Genomic DNA, 14,466 nt, shown 5'->3' on the forward strand with positions numbered 1-14,466 from the left:
TGTAATCACCATGGCCACCAGAATAACCAGTGCCTGGTGCATTTGAATATGTGACTTAGTATGGCTTATCTTCAAATAATAAAAACTGTTCAATAAAAAAATTAATTCTCCACAATTTCTAATTTTAGATTATCTTTGTAATATATTTGTGAATGCCTTTTCTAGTTGAATTATGTGCTTCAATGTTAATAATTATCCACAAATACCTACCCTGCACCATTAGTTCTGCTACTGACTCTCCTCCGTTGGTCTTGACTCTGTAGTGGCCGCAGTCTTCTTTCGTAGCCTCGTTTATGATCAGTATGTGTTTCAGGCCGTCCTTCTTAAAGCGATACTTGAATGACTCGTCTCTTGTCAGTTCCACGCCATCTTTCTCCCTATAGAAACAAAAACAAATCAACGATTGAATATGTGTGTATATATATAACTTTAATGATCACTGGAGGTATATATCTTTGTATATATATATGTGTCTATATCTAGATATAGACATCTAGATCTAGACATACTGGATAAGTGTCTGTATATATCTATATCACCCTGCCAAGGTGCTTTTAATTGGGTATGACGGATAGAGTTCAGCAGTTGGACCTCAGAGAGAACACCTTTGGTTGTTTACAAAAGTTCAGCTGTATATATAATATATGTATCTTTATATTTGGAACCAAACACTTAAAAAGTAAAAGGAATAACAAAAAGATAAAATGAATGTAGGCCTAAATGTGCCTAGTTTCATAGCTCAGTCTTTCTATCTTTCTGATATATATATTATTTCGTGGTAACTGGTCTTATATGATCCTCAACATAGTGATCTCTGCCATTTCATCACTGTAACTAAAATAAGACTTTTAAAACCATTAAAGTCATTCAGAGAAAACATTTCCAAAACGTCATTGTCTGCGGGACAATGACGACGAGGTGTGTGTTGAGCTCTTTCTGGGCAGCGGCATCCGAGATAAGGTTAAGCATCTTTAAACCTTTTAGTATGACAATTAGAGCCCTTTCTGGGCAGCGGCGTCAGGGAGATAGTTAAAGGGAACATATTATGAAAACAACACTTTTCCTGGGATTTGGGGTGTTGTTTTGGGTCTCTGGTGCTCCCACACGCAGACAAACTTTGAAAAAAGTATGTACATGATTTTTTTGAGTGAGTTATGCATTTCTGAAAGTACCCCACCTACAGTTACCAAACGAACGAGTCAGTTTTGGCGCCCCCTCCTACGTAGGTAGGAGGCACAGTTGAATATTACCTCCCACTTCCCCACTCCCCTCCAATCAGAGCATAGCTAGGATTTTGTGGCCCAGCGGACGAGCAGCTCCGGCGGGGGGAACTCGTGGCAGCTCAGCTCCGGGAGTACAATCCCTTTCTCTGTGGCGGCAGTCCGGAGAAGGAGACATGGAGAAGAAAGGGATTGTACTCCCGGTGCTGAGCTGCCGGACTGCCGCCGATCTACCCAGGCCAGACTTTCCGGAGCAGCCGGAAAGCTTCGGTGGCAGTTCAGCTCCCGGAGTACACCACCGGAGCTGCCGGACTGCCGCCGAAGCTTCGGAAATGGCCGGACGGCTTTGACGGCGGCCGGACGGCTTTGACGGCGGCCGGACTGCGGTCGGACTGCGGCAGCTCCGGCGCGGGGAGCTCGGCGGCAGTTTGGAAGCTCCGGACATCAGACGCAGTCTTTATGATTCATAATATCATCCGAGGCGCACATAGCTTTTGGCCGTGATATTAGATATAATATTATATAAATACCCATATATCATATTATTATTATTATATTATATTATATAGATATAGAGCTCCAGGAGTCCGCAAACGGCAACAATCTCTTTTCCATGCTGTGGTTCAGTCTGACACAGTGGTGTTAATATCGACAGTGCAACCGTCGATATTTACCCCCCCCCGCTCGGAAGTCCTGTCCAGGGGCACAAAAGAAATAGTTGCACCGGGGAAAATCACCATGATGTTACGCCACTGGTCTGACAGCTCATTGGTCAATGGGCAGCTGCAGCCCATTTGCATTTAAGCTACAGACACCAGAAACAGTGCATTCTGAATGGACTGAAACAGAGGAAGAGTGGTAGGCAAGATTTTTTTTTCCTAAAAGCTATTTCCAGCAAACAGCTTCAAAAACATGTTTTCCGGAACTCAAATACTATGGTTACTAGTTGTGAAAACGCCATAATATGTCTCCTTTAAGCTTTTTTACACCTTTTAGTATGTATGAGGAGTAGATATCCCTCTGGGCCGCAACTTCAGGGAGAAAGTTAGGAACTTTAGGAAGTATGACGAGTAGAGATCTCTCTTGGCAGCGATGTCCAAAAGAAAGTTTAACTTCTTTGCACCTTTAGCATAACGCAACGATCTTTGTGGATGGTGAAGCTCCATTTGAGCAGGAGATTATTTTGATGTCCACGGCCGAGTGAAGGTTAAACTCCTCTGACACTTTAGGTATAAACTCATGGTGTGCAGCCCATTCCATATAGCACTTTGCTCAATATAACGTTCATATACAAGGACGGTACTAAAAAAGTATGACAAAGTTACCACGGGTCTCTCAGCCCAAAACACATTTGTTAAAAGCTCATAGTGTTATAATCCCAGCCGAAACAGTTAGTTAATTGCTATTAAAGATGTACCAAAGCTTTCTTGAAAAGAGACATGGCACTAACCCTAACCCTGCTTTTCCTTTATTCTCCACACATGCTGTCTAACTATATCTTGTGTGTAAGTAATGCTTCCAGTATGATTTCATACCATTGATAAGCTTGTGTTATACGAGTTGCATTAATGATATAAATCTATTAATAGTCCACAGCTGCTGTATAGACACACACCACTAAGCTGTGTTTTAATGCTTGGCTTTTTCAAACTACCTTTTGGCAGCAAGGGAATCTCATTTTACAAACACAGGGCTGGCGTTATATGTGTCATACCTGGGAAGATTATTTAATGCACAATAAGGCCCTGAATCATTATTCCGTCATCGCGGGTCCTTCATCCCAGAGTAGTGGTGGTCACACAGTGTGTCTGGACCCAAGCACGGGACTGAGTGGCTCGCCGGATGGCTATCCTATTGTTTTAATTCACATTCCTTTCTCCTCTGTTTCACTTGATCATCATTCATTTGATGATGTCTTCAGTCTAAAAGTATTGATTTATTTTGGAAAATATTAATCGTCCAAGCATGTTTTTGATAATTATTACGAAAATGTAATGAGTAGGCCTATGTTAAACCTGGGTCCGAGAACAAAAGTTCATCCAGTGGGTCACTGGCGTTAAAACATGTGGCCACCCTTTCACAGATCGAAAGCATAGTATGAGGTTTGCTCGTTAAATATCAGGATGTAGCGGAGCCATTCCTCACCACTTGACAGGAGCTCCCTCCTCGGACACCTCACACTCCAGCTCCACCCTCTCTCCCACCATCACCATCTGATCTTCCAGGTCCTTCACGATGGTTACGGGAGGCTCTGGACGCATCAAACACAGCCAGACACTTCAGCATGTTCTACCTCCTCAGAAATGGAAGGGGTCATTGTAGAACCAACCCAGGGGCCACTCATAACACTAATCATGGGCCTGCTACTTATGCATCGACATATAGGCCTATACATAGACCCCTTTGGAACGTAGTACGTACGTCAACGTGGACGCCATATTGGAGAGGCAAAGAATAGCCTGTTAACAAATACATGTAAACGGGGGAGCTGCGATTAAAAGCACTTCACTTTACAATAAAGGTACGTTAATTTAACATTAATTAAATTCATTCACATACTACAATGACTCATTTAAATCATTAGAGAAATGTTACGATTTTAGTGCTTTAGATCCAGAAAAACAGGAGCTAACCTATGAACTTGTATTTGTTTACAGGCAAGTCTAGGCCTCTCAAATACAGCGTTAAAGCAGTCAACGCCATATACGCAACTTCTATGTATCTACATCTATGCTTTTACGTACCTGGGCACAGGTAGTAGACTAGCTAGTCAAGATAAGACACCTTGACCATGGCCCTTCATATAGAGTTATAGCTTGGCCAACACCTAAAGGTTAACATTTGTAGCCAGGTGTTTCAGTGGATCCTGTCTAGTTTTGCTCAATGTTTAGAGGATGTACCTTTGACGAAAAGCTCAGTGGTGCACTTCTCCTCTCCCACCACGCAGGTGTAGGCTGCGTCGTCAGCCAGGGAACAGTGGTTGATGGTGAGGTAGCGCATGTTGCCAACGCTCTCGAAGATGTACCTCCACAGTTCACAGGAACAGATTTTTATTTCAGACCGTAATACGTCATACAATGATAACATATATTGTAGAGCTATCATATATTCTCTATTGTGTTTTAATTTGTTTCAGACTATTTGCTACCCGTTCTCAGGCGATGGAAAATTAATTTTATAACACTTTGGAAACAGCGAAACAAGGCTTGGCTAAATCAATCATTGACCATGTGAATACTTACTTGCTGGTGATGTAATCGAATGGCAATGAAGCAAGTCCAACAATTTTAGGAAGGAGGAGAATTGTGAGGCGAAATCATAGGATAGGAGAGACAAGAGGGGAAGGGAACAAAACATTACTCATACTTTGAGCATAGTTATTATTTAGTTGTTTCCATCTTTTTTAATTGAATGTGAGCAGACCTTCCAGTGGGCTGAATCTCCTGTCCATTCTTCATCCACTTCACCAAGGCGTTTGTATCAGTCACTTCAATGGCTAACTTAATTTTATGGCCCTTCTCTATTTGGTAGGCAGGATCCAGCTTCTTGTTGAAGGCTAAAATATCAACAGAATTAAATTCCTTACGTCTATATATTTTTTTGATGAAAGTTAAAGGTCATTCCATACAACTCCAGTACCAACCTTCACTTTTCTTCTCTTCTTTCTTCATCTTTTTCAGTCTCTTGAGCATGCCCCGCAGGTCTGTGATGCCGTGCTGGAAGGCAATCTTCTCATAATCTGTTACAGGGGCCTTCTTGAGAATCTCCCAGACATCCACATCAGGCCCTGCGTTCGTCTGCGTAGCCCTGGGATACGCATTGCATTCGTTAATTCATTGTTCAAGCCCCTACAGGACGACATTATTAAGCAACTTGCCAGCATTAAAAATGCATGTAGCACAGAGATTGTATGGATACAATATCATTACAGCTGCATCAAATTAGTTAAAAGTAGTTGCTCTGTTGTAAGATAGCCCAGCCACAAAGACATAAGAACAAGGCATCATGACGATAGTTTTAGCGTTTCCTTACCCTTTCAACGGTTTTACAAAACTGCTGCAGAAGCCAAAGCCAAATAGCAGTTATGGTAAAAAACAAACCAGACAGATTAGGACAAAGCACAACAACCAAGATAATTTCAAAAGCTTTTGCAGCAACACAGCAACATATTAGAAATCTAGTGGTCAATAGTTACAGATTGTAAATGAAAAATAGACAAATCAAGCAAAAATTACAAGTTGCGATATAAAAAAAATTTATGGTGTGTCACACACACCAGTGAATTTAAATAATTTGTGATTGATGTAAAATAGAAAAATACCCACGACCGGTTGCGGCTAGATAATAAATGTATTGTGGTAGATTCAAGTGGAGTCAATTCAAGCGGTAAAAATACCAAATGGCGTTTATACCTAACAGCCATTTGGTATAAAGAGTTGTGCAAATATTATGGTAGAGTTAAATAAAAGACAATGTTACAATTGTCTTAACAATATAAAAAAGAATGTATAATGATATTGTTAATTCTAGTTGGGGTTAGGAAGGTGCCGGTGTATAATCCTGCAAGATCATGCCATCTGTAAATATTGATGCCATGTTCTGGCAATTCAAAATTGAAAAGCATGCTGTCACTTTAATATTGTGCCAGAAACATGAACTCCAGTGTGTTAATAAAAAGAGCACAAGCTTACTCTCTGGAGAGTTCCAAGATACATAGAGAGAGAAAAAAAGAGATTGCGATTCATAACGGGAGAACATTTAGTACACATGTACATATACTGATCCTATACTTCTGAACTACTTACCTCTTCTTGAGCAAGCCGCTGAAGTCCAGCTCCCCCGAATCCTCTTTCCCATCAATGCTACTGTAGACACACAGCAGCAGAATGAACCCAAAGGCCTTTTACACACATACAATGGGCTGTTACCCGTACACAAGCATAGATTTCCATTCACGAAAAAGAAGACCAAGGCTTTAGATTATTTTCAATTTTGTGATTTCTATCCAAATACATTTGTACATTGTAGTTTCGTAAAATGTACAAATAAAAACATTTGTGTAGATCAAACAAACTTGTGGGTCTGATTTGCTAGAATGTTGCTTCCTGTTTATTCCTGGCAAAAGCAGCAACAACATCCTCCTCCAAATGAGAGCCAAACAACAACTCTCAAGGTTAAAGACTGCACCTGGTTTCAATCCCAGTGTGAAACGTCTGCTCCACTCAGATCACTGGGATGAAAGATAAAGGCAAGGACATTATTGTGATAATTAGTTAATCTCCTGTCTGTGATCTGGGCAGGCAATCAAGATCAGACCTGGGAGTGCTAATGTTACGATGCGCCACAACTGGACTACTTTCTATGTGGGAGGGCTGTAATCTTATCACATTGAAAACTCCAGGAGGGTGGGGGGAGGAGTAGACAAAAAACAAAGGCCAACACTCACTCTTCCAGGGCACGTTTTGTGCAGCTTACTCTGCTGTTTTGGGTTCAGACACAGCAGAAGACCAGGGAGAGGTGAGGTACCCTAGTCATTGTTAACATTATTTTTCCCATAACAAAAGCCATATACAATGGCAAAATTGACACCCCGTTACGATTAATAGAGGCCAACCTTATTCAATCTTGAACAAACAAATGCCACAAATCAGATTGTGCTGAGGTTGGACACAAAATATCGTACCATTTGTCTTTATGGATTTTAAAACTAGCTACTAACACTTCTGTTGATCTTCTATTGTCTCTTCCCAAAAATCAGCAGGTAAGAGGCTCCATCAATCCAAACACTGTTTCTGTTTGACTCCAATGAAGGATTGAAGAAGATGACACGGAAAAAGCAGGAACTGAAATCTCTTTTCCTTTTGCGTCAGCAGCGTTTTCCAGTGTTTGGGTATGAGAGCTCCACTGTTGCAACAAACCCCATTTTTACCTTGATGAAGTTCCACTTCTCTTCGCTTCACTCCTGATAAGCATTTCCATAGTTACTTACCATTCACAATGCAGTAATAGGTCAACTGCAACTAGGTCACACGGTACCACCAGTACTACCATCCGCAGCGCTTTAGAATAATTGCTACTTGGTATGAATAAAGAAGTAAATTTTGAATTCATACTGAACTCAGCATTTCTAAAGCCTTGTTCCTGAAAAATAATCAATAGTAAACAATGCATATCAATTATAAATAAGATAATGAGAAAATAGTGTAAATTTATAAATTAGCAACTTTAACTCTGCAAACAATATTATGTATAATATTGAAATACTGATGGGAAAAGTTCTTCATTTTTTATCATATTAATAATTTTTGCTTTATGAACAATAATTCTGCAATTCGTGACTCCTTTTTAGTTGATAATACTGCTGCAATGATGCTTAAGGCATTTCCAACCTTCAAATGTAATTTATAAATGCTAAGTAAGGCATAGATAGTCCTCCCTTTAGATGAGCTGGCCTAACTAATGCTTTCTAACTACCTGAATTGATCAATCAAGATTTTACTTTTGGTAGTATGCATAGATATTCCTCACTTTAGATAAGCTCAAACAAAATTCTAAAACAAACTGATTATGAATAGCTTACTAATGCATATTCATGTATGAACAATGCTTAAAAAAATTGGTATTCACCATTACTACTGCTTAATCAATGCTTAAAAGTTGCAGTTATTCCAAAGCGATATCTTACAATTATTTTTAGTCCACAGCATCTTTAACTTACAAAGAGCACACATTAAGCTAAAAAAGTAAGGTTTCTACTGATCTAAAAGGCTCCCATACAATGACCCCAATAAGCATTGGAAGTTTAGGCTAAATTAGTGGAAGTAATTGTATTGACTCAATCAACATAATTTATAATATCGAAAAACTTGTGGGCAAAGTTCTAAATCTTTTTTATCAAATGCAATATTTTTGCCTCTTAACAGTGACCTTCTAACCTGTACGGTTTTGAAGTGTTGATTCAAAAGTAATTAAAAAGATAATGAAGAAAAATAAACTTACGTGCGTCTAAAAGCTGCCCTGATGTCAAAGCCTTCAACAGCACAGGCCTCTGAAATGCATTAAAAATATATCTTCAAAATAATTTATATTTTGATAAAAGATCACAAATAGCATTTTTGTATTGTTCCCAGATACATCTGAGTTGTATTGAAACATGGTATTGATTTTGATTTTTGAAACAAACAATAAATCATGATGACATGAAACCTGGTCAAGTCAAAGGTAGGCCTACCGTGTACGATCAGATCAAAATTACAGCTGTCGAACTTATCCCTGGATGACACCTCACATCTGTAAGCCCCTGCAAAGTTGGGCTTGGCCTCTACAATTTGCATCTCAAAGGTATGGATCTAAAACAAAGAAACGCACTCCATAGACAAAATAGTCTCTGTCATTCGATTTTTGATATATTATAAGTTCACTGCACGGAATAATACCTGGGTTTTCCGATCATACGTCTCCTTAAGCTGCAGGTGTTTCCCACACTTGCTCGCGAGGTCCATCCACTTCCCCTTAAACCATTTGACAGCTGGTTTCTTCAACAGCGTGCCAAGGTGCACCTTGGCCACAAACGTGATGGTCTTACCTGCATGAAGTAAACATCCTTTACCAAAATTGTCAAGCCCATCTGCACAGTCAAATTAATAAGTCAACTATGAATATATACAATTCATATTTTTATGCAATTTATCAAAAAAAAAAGTTCCTTATAGTTCCACACCTACCGATAAATATAATCTTTATTTATAATTTACCGTTTTCTACTTATACTACTGTCTTACCAACGGTAACTTCTCCACTCTGCGGTTTCTCTGTGAACAGACCAGTCAGATCCTGTCTGGTGTCGGGCTGAGCATCTGTCAAGTTTCAGAAAACATTCAATGTTAATATCATAGGAACATGAATTCCCTTGAAAGGATGTCAGGAAGATCTTGTTATCCAACAATGATTCATTACAGAATGTCCGGGCATAGCGTAAATGACTTAAATATGTATTGATTGAGTATTGGTGAAAGAAAGATTTGAAAGAAAATTTCTTTAGGATAACCAGATTGCAATATTAGAAAACAATAAGAAAAATAGGTTTATTTCCTCTATCTTCTTTGTGAATGAATGAATGAATGAATGAATGAATGAATGAATGAATGATGTTGTCGAGTGGCATGTGCGCTGCGGCCCACCCTCGGTGGGTGCAGCCGGGGCCGGGGGGTCTGCCGTTGCCGGGGGCTCTGCCGATGCAGGTGCAGGGGGGTCTGCCGGTGCAGGGACCGGACCAGTGCTCGGTTCCCCCTCTCCTGCCGGGGTCCCAGTTGCTGCCGTATCCCCCGGGACGTCAGCTGTAGCCGGGGGCTTCTGGGTGTCCGGTACCCCATCGCCTGTCCCACAAGACACGCAACATCATTAGACAAGGCAAGTAAAATATAGGTTTCATTTCCGAAGATAGGTGGGAAATACAGGGAGTGAGGAATACTTCAATTGTTAGTTGATCTTAAAGGTGCTGTAGGTACGATTTGAGAGTTGAAAATACATTAACATCCTTTAAACAAAATAAGCATTCCAAAAGAACCCTGCTTTCTCCGCCCTTGGGATGATTACGCTGTGTGGGCGAATCTGATTGACAGGGAATGATGGATGAACCGCTCAGAGAAGAGATCCCCTGATTGGTCTGTAATTCACTTGGGGCGGTCTAAAATTGTAATTGTCCCATACAGAGGCAGCTGCAGTCATCCACAAGAGATATTCTCACAGTGCATTTCACTCATAAACAGCTGACAGATGGCTATGGTATTTCTTTCACTCAACGCTCACATTACAGCTCTTACATCTTACCTACAGCACCTATAATGTATTTTTATGCAAAATAGACACACGTGTTAAACTCCCATTCCCCCCAGTCTCAGTCTGCAGTCTCAATAAACACACAGAACGGCAGGCTATCACTCGTTGAGGTCCAAGACAAACACCTGCGTAATCTATTCAAGATACTTCATAATCTTGTGACGGAGGAGCTCAAATATCCTTTGGCATATTTTCTCTACTCTATCACGGTGTGTATTTGTGTTTTTATCAGGCTGAGTTTCCATGTGTTATCAGGTGTCTGCTCTCCGGCCTATCCGGGGCACAGTGAAGTGGTGGTTACTCATGAGAAAATAATCTGCCATACTTCGGACCAAGGTCACACAAAGGGCTACGAACGATACACCGTCACACTGTGGTGGTGGGCCTATCAAACCAACCCTGTCCTTAGATCCTTTATGAGATGTCTCTCTTGCTCTCTGGTTTTCGCTTTTTTCACAGATCTGTTCTCGCTGCGCTTTGAGGTTTCTCGATAAGCACACAGGATGGTTATACTTTGCACTGAGTGGTTGGTAGCGTGTGAATAAGTGTCACTTTATTTGCTTGCATACACGGCTTAGATATTTTGATAAGAAAAAGGGATTGCTTGGGAAAATGTGACCGTGTGTGAAGCCAACATGGCCAATGCGCCCATAAAGAACAAACGTGTCCACATACTTGATCACACTATGCAATGCTAGACATCCCAACTGTGTAGAAGTGGGTTAGAGTGAAGCAATAACAACACATCAAATACAGTACATAAATACATTTGAGTGCCCATGCTTGCTTTGTGCTTTGTGCTTTGTTCCGCTTACAAAGTGCTCTGGTCAGTAAGTGCTGCTCTCAAAATAGAAACACCTGCAACATCAAAGATTCCCACCTGGCTTTGCTATAACTTTCAGCTCGAACTTCACCTTCGACCCCCCAGCAATCACCGCATAGACATTGGCATCTCCCTTGGTGACGGCTGGTATGGTGAAGGAGTGTTTGTTTCCGTCTGCAGCGATTACGTGTGTCTTGCTGTTGTCTATGTCCTTTGCGCCGCACTGCCATTTGACTTTAGCGTTGTGCTTCTCTGTCTCCGCCTCAAACACCACACAGGAGCCCTCTTCTGCCTCCTGACCCTTTGGCTTCTTGACAAAGGCAGAGACTACAGCGTGGGAGTGGTGGGCAACATAATTCAGGTTTTTACATGGATTTATTTTGTTTATTTATTTAAATGTCTTTGTTTGTTTGACATCGTCTGACATCTCAGGTACATGGAAAATAATAGTGTCAGCAAATTAAATTCTTATTGAAACTATTCATTCAGTTATTACAGAACATTAAACACAGAAAGATAAAAGCTTAACATGTTTATCCTAAACTGTGCTGAACTTACAATGCATATATTGATATAGACAAATTCCTATAGACCCATTGTTTCACAGAGATTATTCATTGTATCACAGTGTTTCAGCGAAACATCAATTAAACATCTGACTCCAAACAAACATGTCAGCTTGGTTAATTCAACAAAACTGTTGCGTTGTCACTGAACACATAACTAAGCCTCAAAGCAACCCTCAAACATGTGAGTGCTAAATATATGTATATGGATAAAGAAACCCATGAATGACAAGAGAGACAAGGTGTCCGTTGTCAGGATATTATTAGAACTGATAACAGGTGTATAAAACCACCTTTTACTCAGCTGTTGTCCAAAGTATATGTAAGATGTTGTCACACCAAGCCGTATTGTAAAAGACGGAATTTTCAGGTTCGAACAATGGAAATCCGATCCTCGTCAGTAAAAGTCATACGATCCTATCCTAAATATGACAGTAATGCTGAGAGGCCACAGACGGGGCAGTTTACGTGACTACAACCCCCCATGGGACAAGTGTAAAGTCTGATGTAGCATGTGTGCAGGCTTACAGTAGGCCTCTGTGGGTGCAGCATGTTACATGTGTGGAGCAGATGAGAGACACAGGTACCACCACAGGGCGGATTAGGAGGATCTATTTTCTGACTCTGGAAGACTGACAAGAATGATGTGGCTGCCGCCTTGAAGCCTTTCATATATCTTTATCCTCTCTTGATCATCTTCATTCATCATTATGCTATTTGATTCAGATTGCCGGTTATCTTTTAGATGATCATTTCGTAAAAATCCTTTTAAGTTATGTCAATTGTGGTCATTTTGGTTTTAGAATTAGACCGGCCTCTACCAACCTAATAGTTACTGTGGCCGTATCCTCTCTGTGTAAAACATTGTGATACAGTGGATCATAAGCTGGCAAGTCTTTTTTGACCATGACAAAATCTGATAATTCAGTATTCTACAATATATAATACTATATAAGCATACAACGTTGATGGAAATGTAGGATTTATAATGTTAAGCTTGTTTAAGCAGGTCATAATTGTTTAGTAACAACTGAATGGTGAAGGTCTTAGCGCAAATGAAGTGACTACCGGTGTTGGACCCTGTCATCCGATCCCTTTCACACTCGACCAACACGATGCATTTCCACAAGCGGGGAAATAACAAAAAAGTGATGAAAGTATTTTGTTCCATTGGAATGCTATTGGGCTACATTGTTTACATGTAGACATGCTGGAAACTATGTACAACCAAGCAATGTGTTCCACTTGAGGCTCTGGCCGGACTTATGGAAGGTGTCTGAGTTCAAGAGATGCTTGGGATTATTTTAAGATGAATCACATAGTGATGTGATCACCTTCCTTGTTATTGTATTGTTTATTGACAAACATGAAAATATTGATGGTTGAATTCTATAATTTCAACATTATGTGTCTGAATGTGGTCATGTGAATTATTTGAACTCTAAAATTAGCACCGTTATCTAAATCTTTGGTATATAACCTAGACTCAAAAAAGTAAAAAGGTAATATTTTATATTTATTAATTTCAATCAATGTGTTATCAATCCTAATTATCTAAATAAGACTTATTTTTTTTGTAAACTGTTTAGAACAAATCAATTATACATTATCAAATTAAATATATTGAAATCCAAATATTTTGACTGCAGGCTGTTTTAGGAATAAATGAATATGGAAGCAATTATATTCTATCATCCTTAACAGCCTTCCTCTTGGTTTCTCATGTCTATAACAGATTAAAGCAGCATTCATATGTTGAATGACATCATGTTATTTAGATCATTGACATTGTGTAGGCCTATATCCCAACTCACAATCAACATGATGATAGACGATATAGTCAAAATCCATAAAGAAATCCGTAAAAATAAATTGTTATGAAACTCAACAAAGTAAACAGAACTTTAAAAAACCCAAACATAGACCCTGTTTTCAAACCCGCAGAAGATAATCAACACTTACCTGCTTTTTTGGTTGGCTCTGGCATCCTCAGAGTTGACTTCCCCTTCACAGAGTGCCTCTGCTTCTAGAGTCGTCTGCCTCACTCATTCCTACGGCTTTAATAGTAAGGGTTCCTCTAAAAACCCCACCCCCGCCCTCATGTCACCCTCAGAGTCCCAACCTACACACACACACACACACACACACACACACACACACACACACACACACACACACACACACACACACACACACACACACACACACACACACACACACACACACACACACGCGCACACACGCACACACGCACACACACAAACACAAGATCACTACCCTCTCCCTCCCCACCTTGTATCAGACCCTCAGCAAACCCCCTGGCCCGCCTGACCTCAAACGGGCGGCATTTCAGCCATCACTTCTCCCCAACACCTCCACTGAATGACAGCCTCTGAGAGGGGAGGGGGAGGGAGGAGATGGGGTGGGGGTCGTGGCCGTGGAGGTGGAGTCGGTGTTGGTGGGGATATGGGGCTGGAAGGCAGGGGGTTAAATTTAGAACTCGATTTCAGAGAAGTTTGTTGGCACTCTGCCTGGTCCAAACAGGGGGGGGGGGGGGGGGGGACAGACAGAGCAGCAGCGCACATAGGGCTTTGATTTATTAGCATGGCAGTTATTTTCCAATGGTGAAGTAGCACCTCATGGAAGCACCACACAGTCACGGTTGTGTTCACCATGGGGCTTCCGCAAGCTTCCACATTTCAACCGTGTGTGAGTATAATAAGATGTATCCCAGATATATATTTTAATATGCAGAGAATGGTCTAGATCTGCCTATATTGCTATACATTATGCTTGATTTCCTCCGGCAAGAGGTTTTGTTTTCACCGGTATCTCGTGTTTGCGTCTTGGTTAGTTCATCAGTGAACAGTATATTTAAAAAGGAAATGCACGGATTTGCACCGAATATGGTAGAATGGTTGGTCATTGGCAAAGGATAAACTGATTTACTTTTCCCGCCAATTGGCTGAGAGAGTGTGTATCACAAAACATCTGACTGGATTGTATTAGCACTCCGGAA

The 14,466-nt window shown here is 40.6% G+C and overlaps 1 protein-coding gene across 3 annotated transcripts; it reads right to left on the reverse strand.

The window, feature by feature from the left end:
- Positions 1–65: 65 nt before the first annotated feature.
- Positions 66–13,518, reverse strand: LOC130403588 (myosin-binding protein C, cardiac-type-like). Of its 3 annotated transcripts, XM_056608002.1 has the most exons (14): positions 13,410–13,518; positions 10,939–11,208; positions 9,401–9,595; positions 9,002–9,076; positions 8,657–8,805; positions 8,452–8,569; positions 8,220–8,268; positions 7,150–7,182; positions 6,026–6,085; positions 4,864–5,027; positions 4,463–4,776; positions 4,121–4,245; positions 3,366–3,471; positions 66–377 (listed from the first exon to the last, which is right to left on the reverse strand). In XM_056608002.1, exons 1-11 carry the CDS (start codon positions 13,432–13,434, stop codon positions 4,601–4,603), a joined length of 1,314 nt encoding a protein of 437 aa, XP_056463977.1. In that variant the 5' UTR covers positions 13,435–13,518; the 3' UTR covers positions 66–377; positions 3,366–3,471; positions 4,121–4,245; positions 4,463–4,600. The 3 variants fall into 3 exon arrangements, with proteins under 3 accessions (XP_056463977.1, XP_056463978.1, XP_056463980.1); XM_056608003.1 differs by lacking the exon at positions 7,150–7,182 and having other exon boundaries at positions 67–377; XM_056608005.1 differs by lacking the exons at positions 66–377; positions 3,366–3,471; positions 4,121–4,245; positions 4,463–4,776 and having other exon boundaries at positions 4,934–5,914.
- Between the last annotated feature and the right edge of the window lie 948 nt (positions 13,519–14,466).

The sequence above is a fragment of the Gadus chalcogrammus genome, chromosome 14 (genome assembly GCF_026213295.1).
Source record: "Gadus chalcogrammus isolate NIFS_2021 chromosome 14, NIFS_Gcha_1.0, whole genome shotgun sequence".
Taxonomy (NCBI): Eukaryota; Metazoa; Chordata; class Actinopteri; order Gadiformes; family Gadidae; genus Gadus; species Gadus chalcogrammus.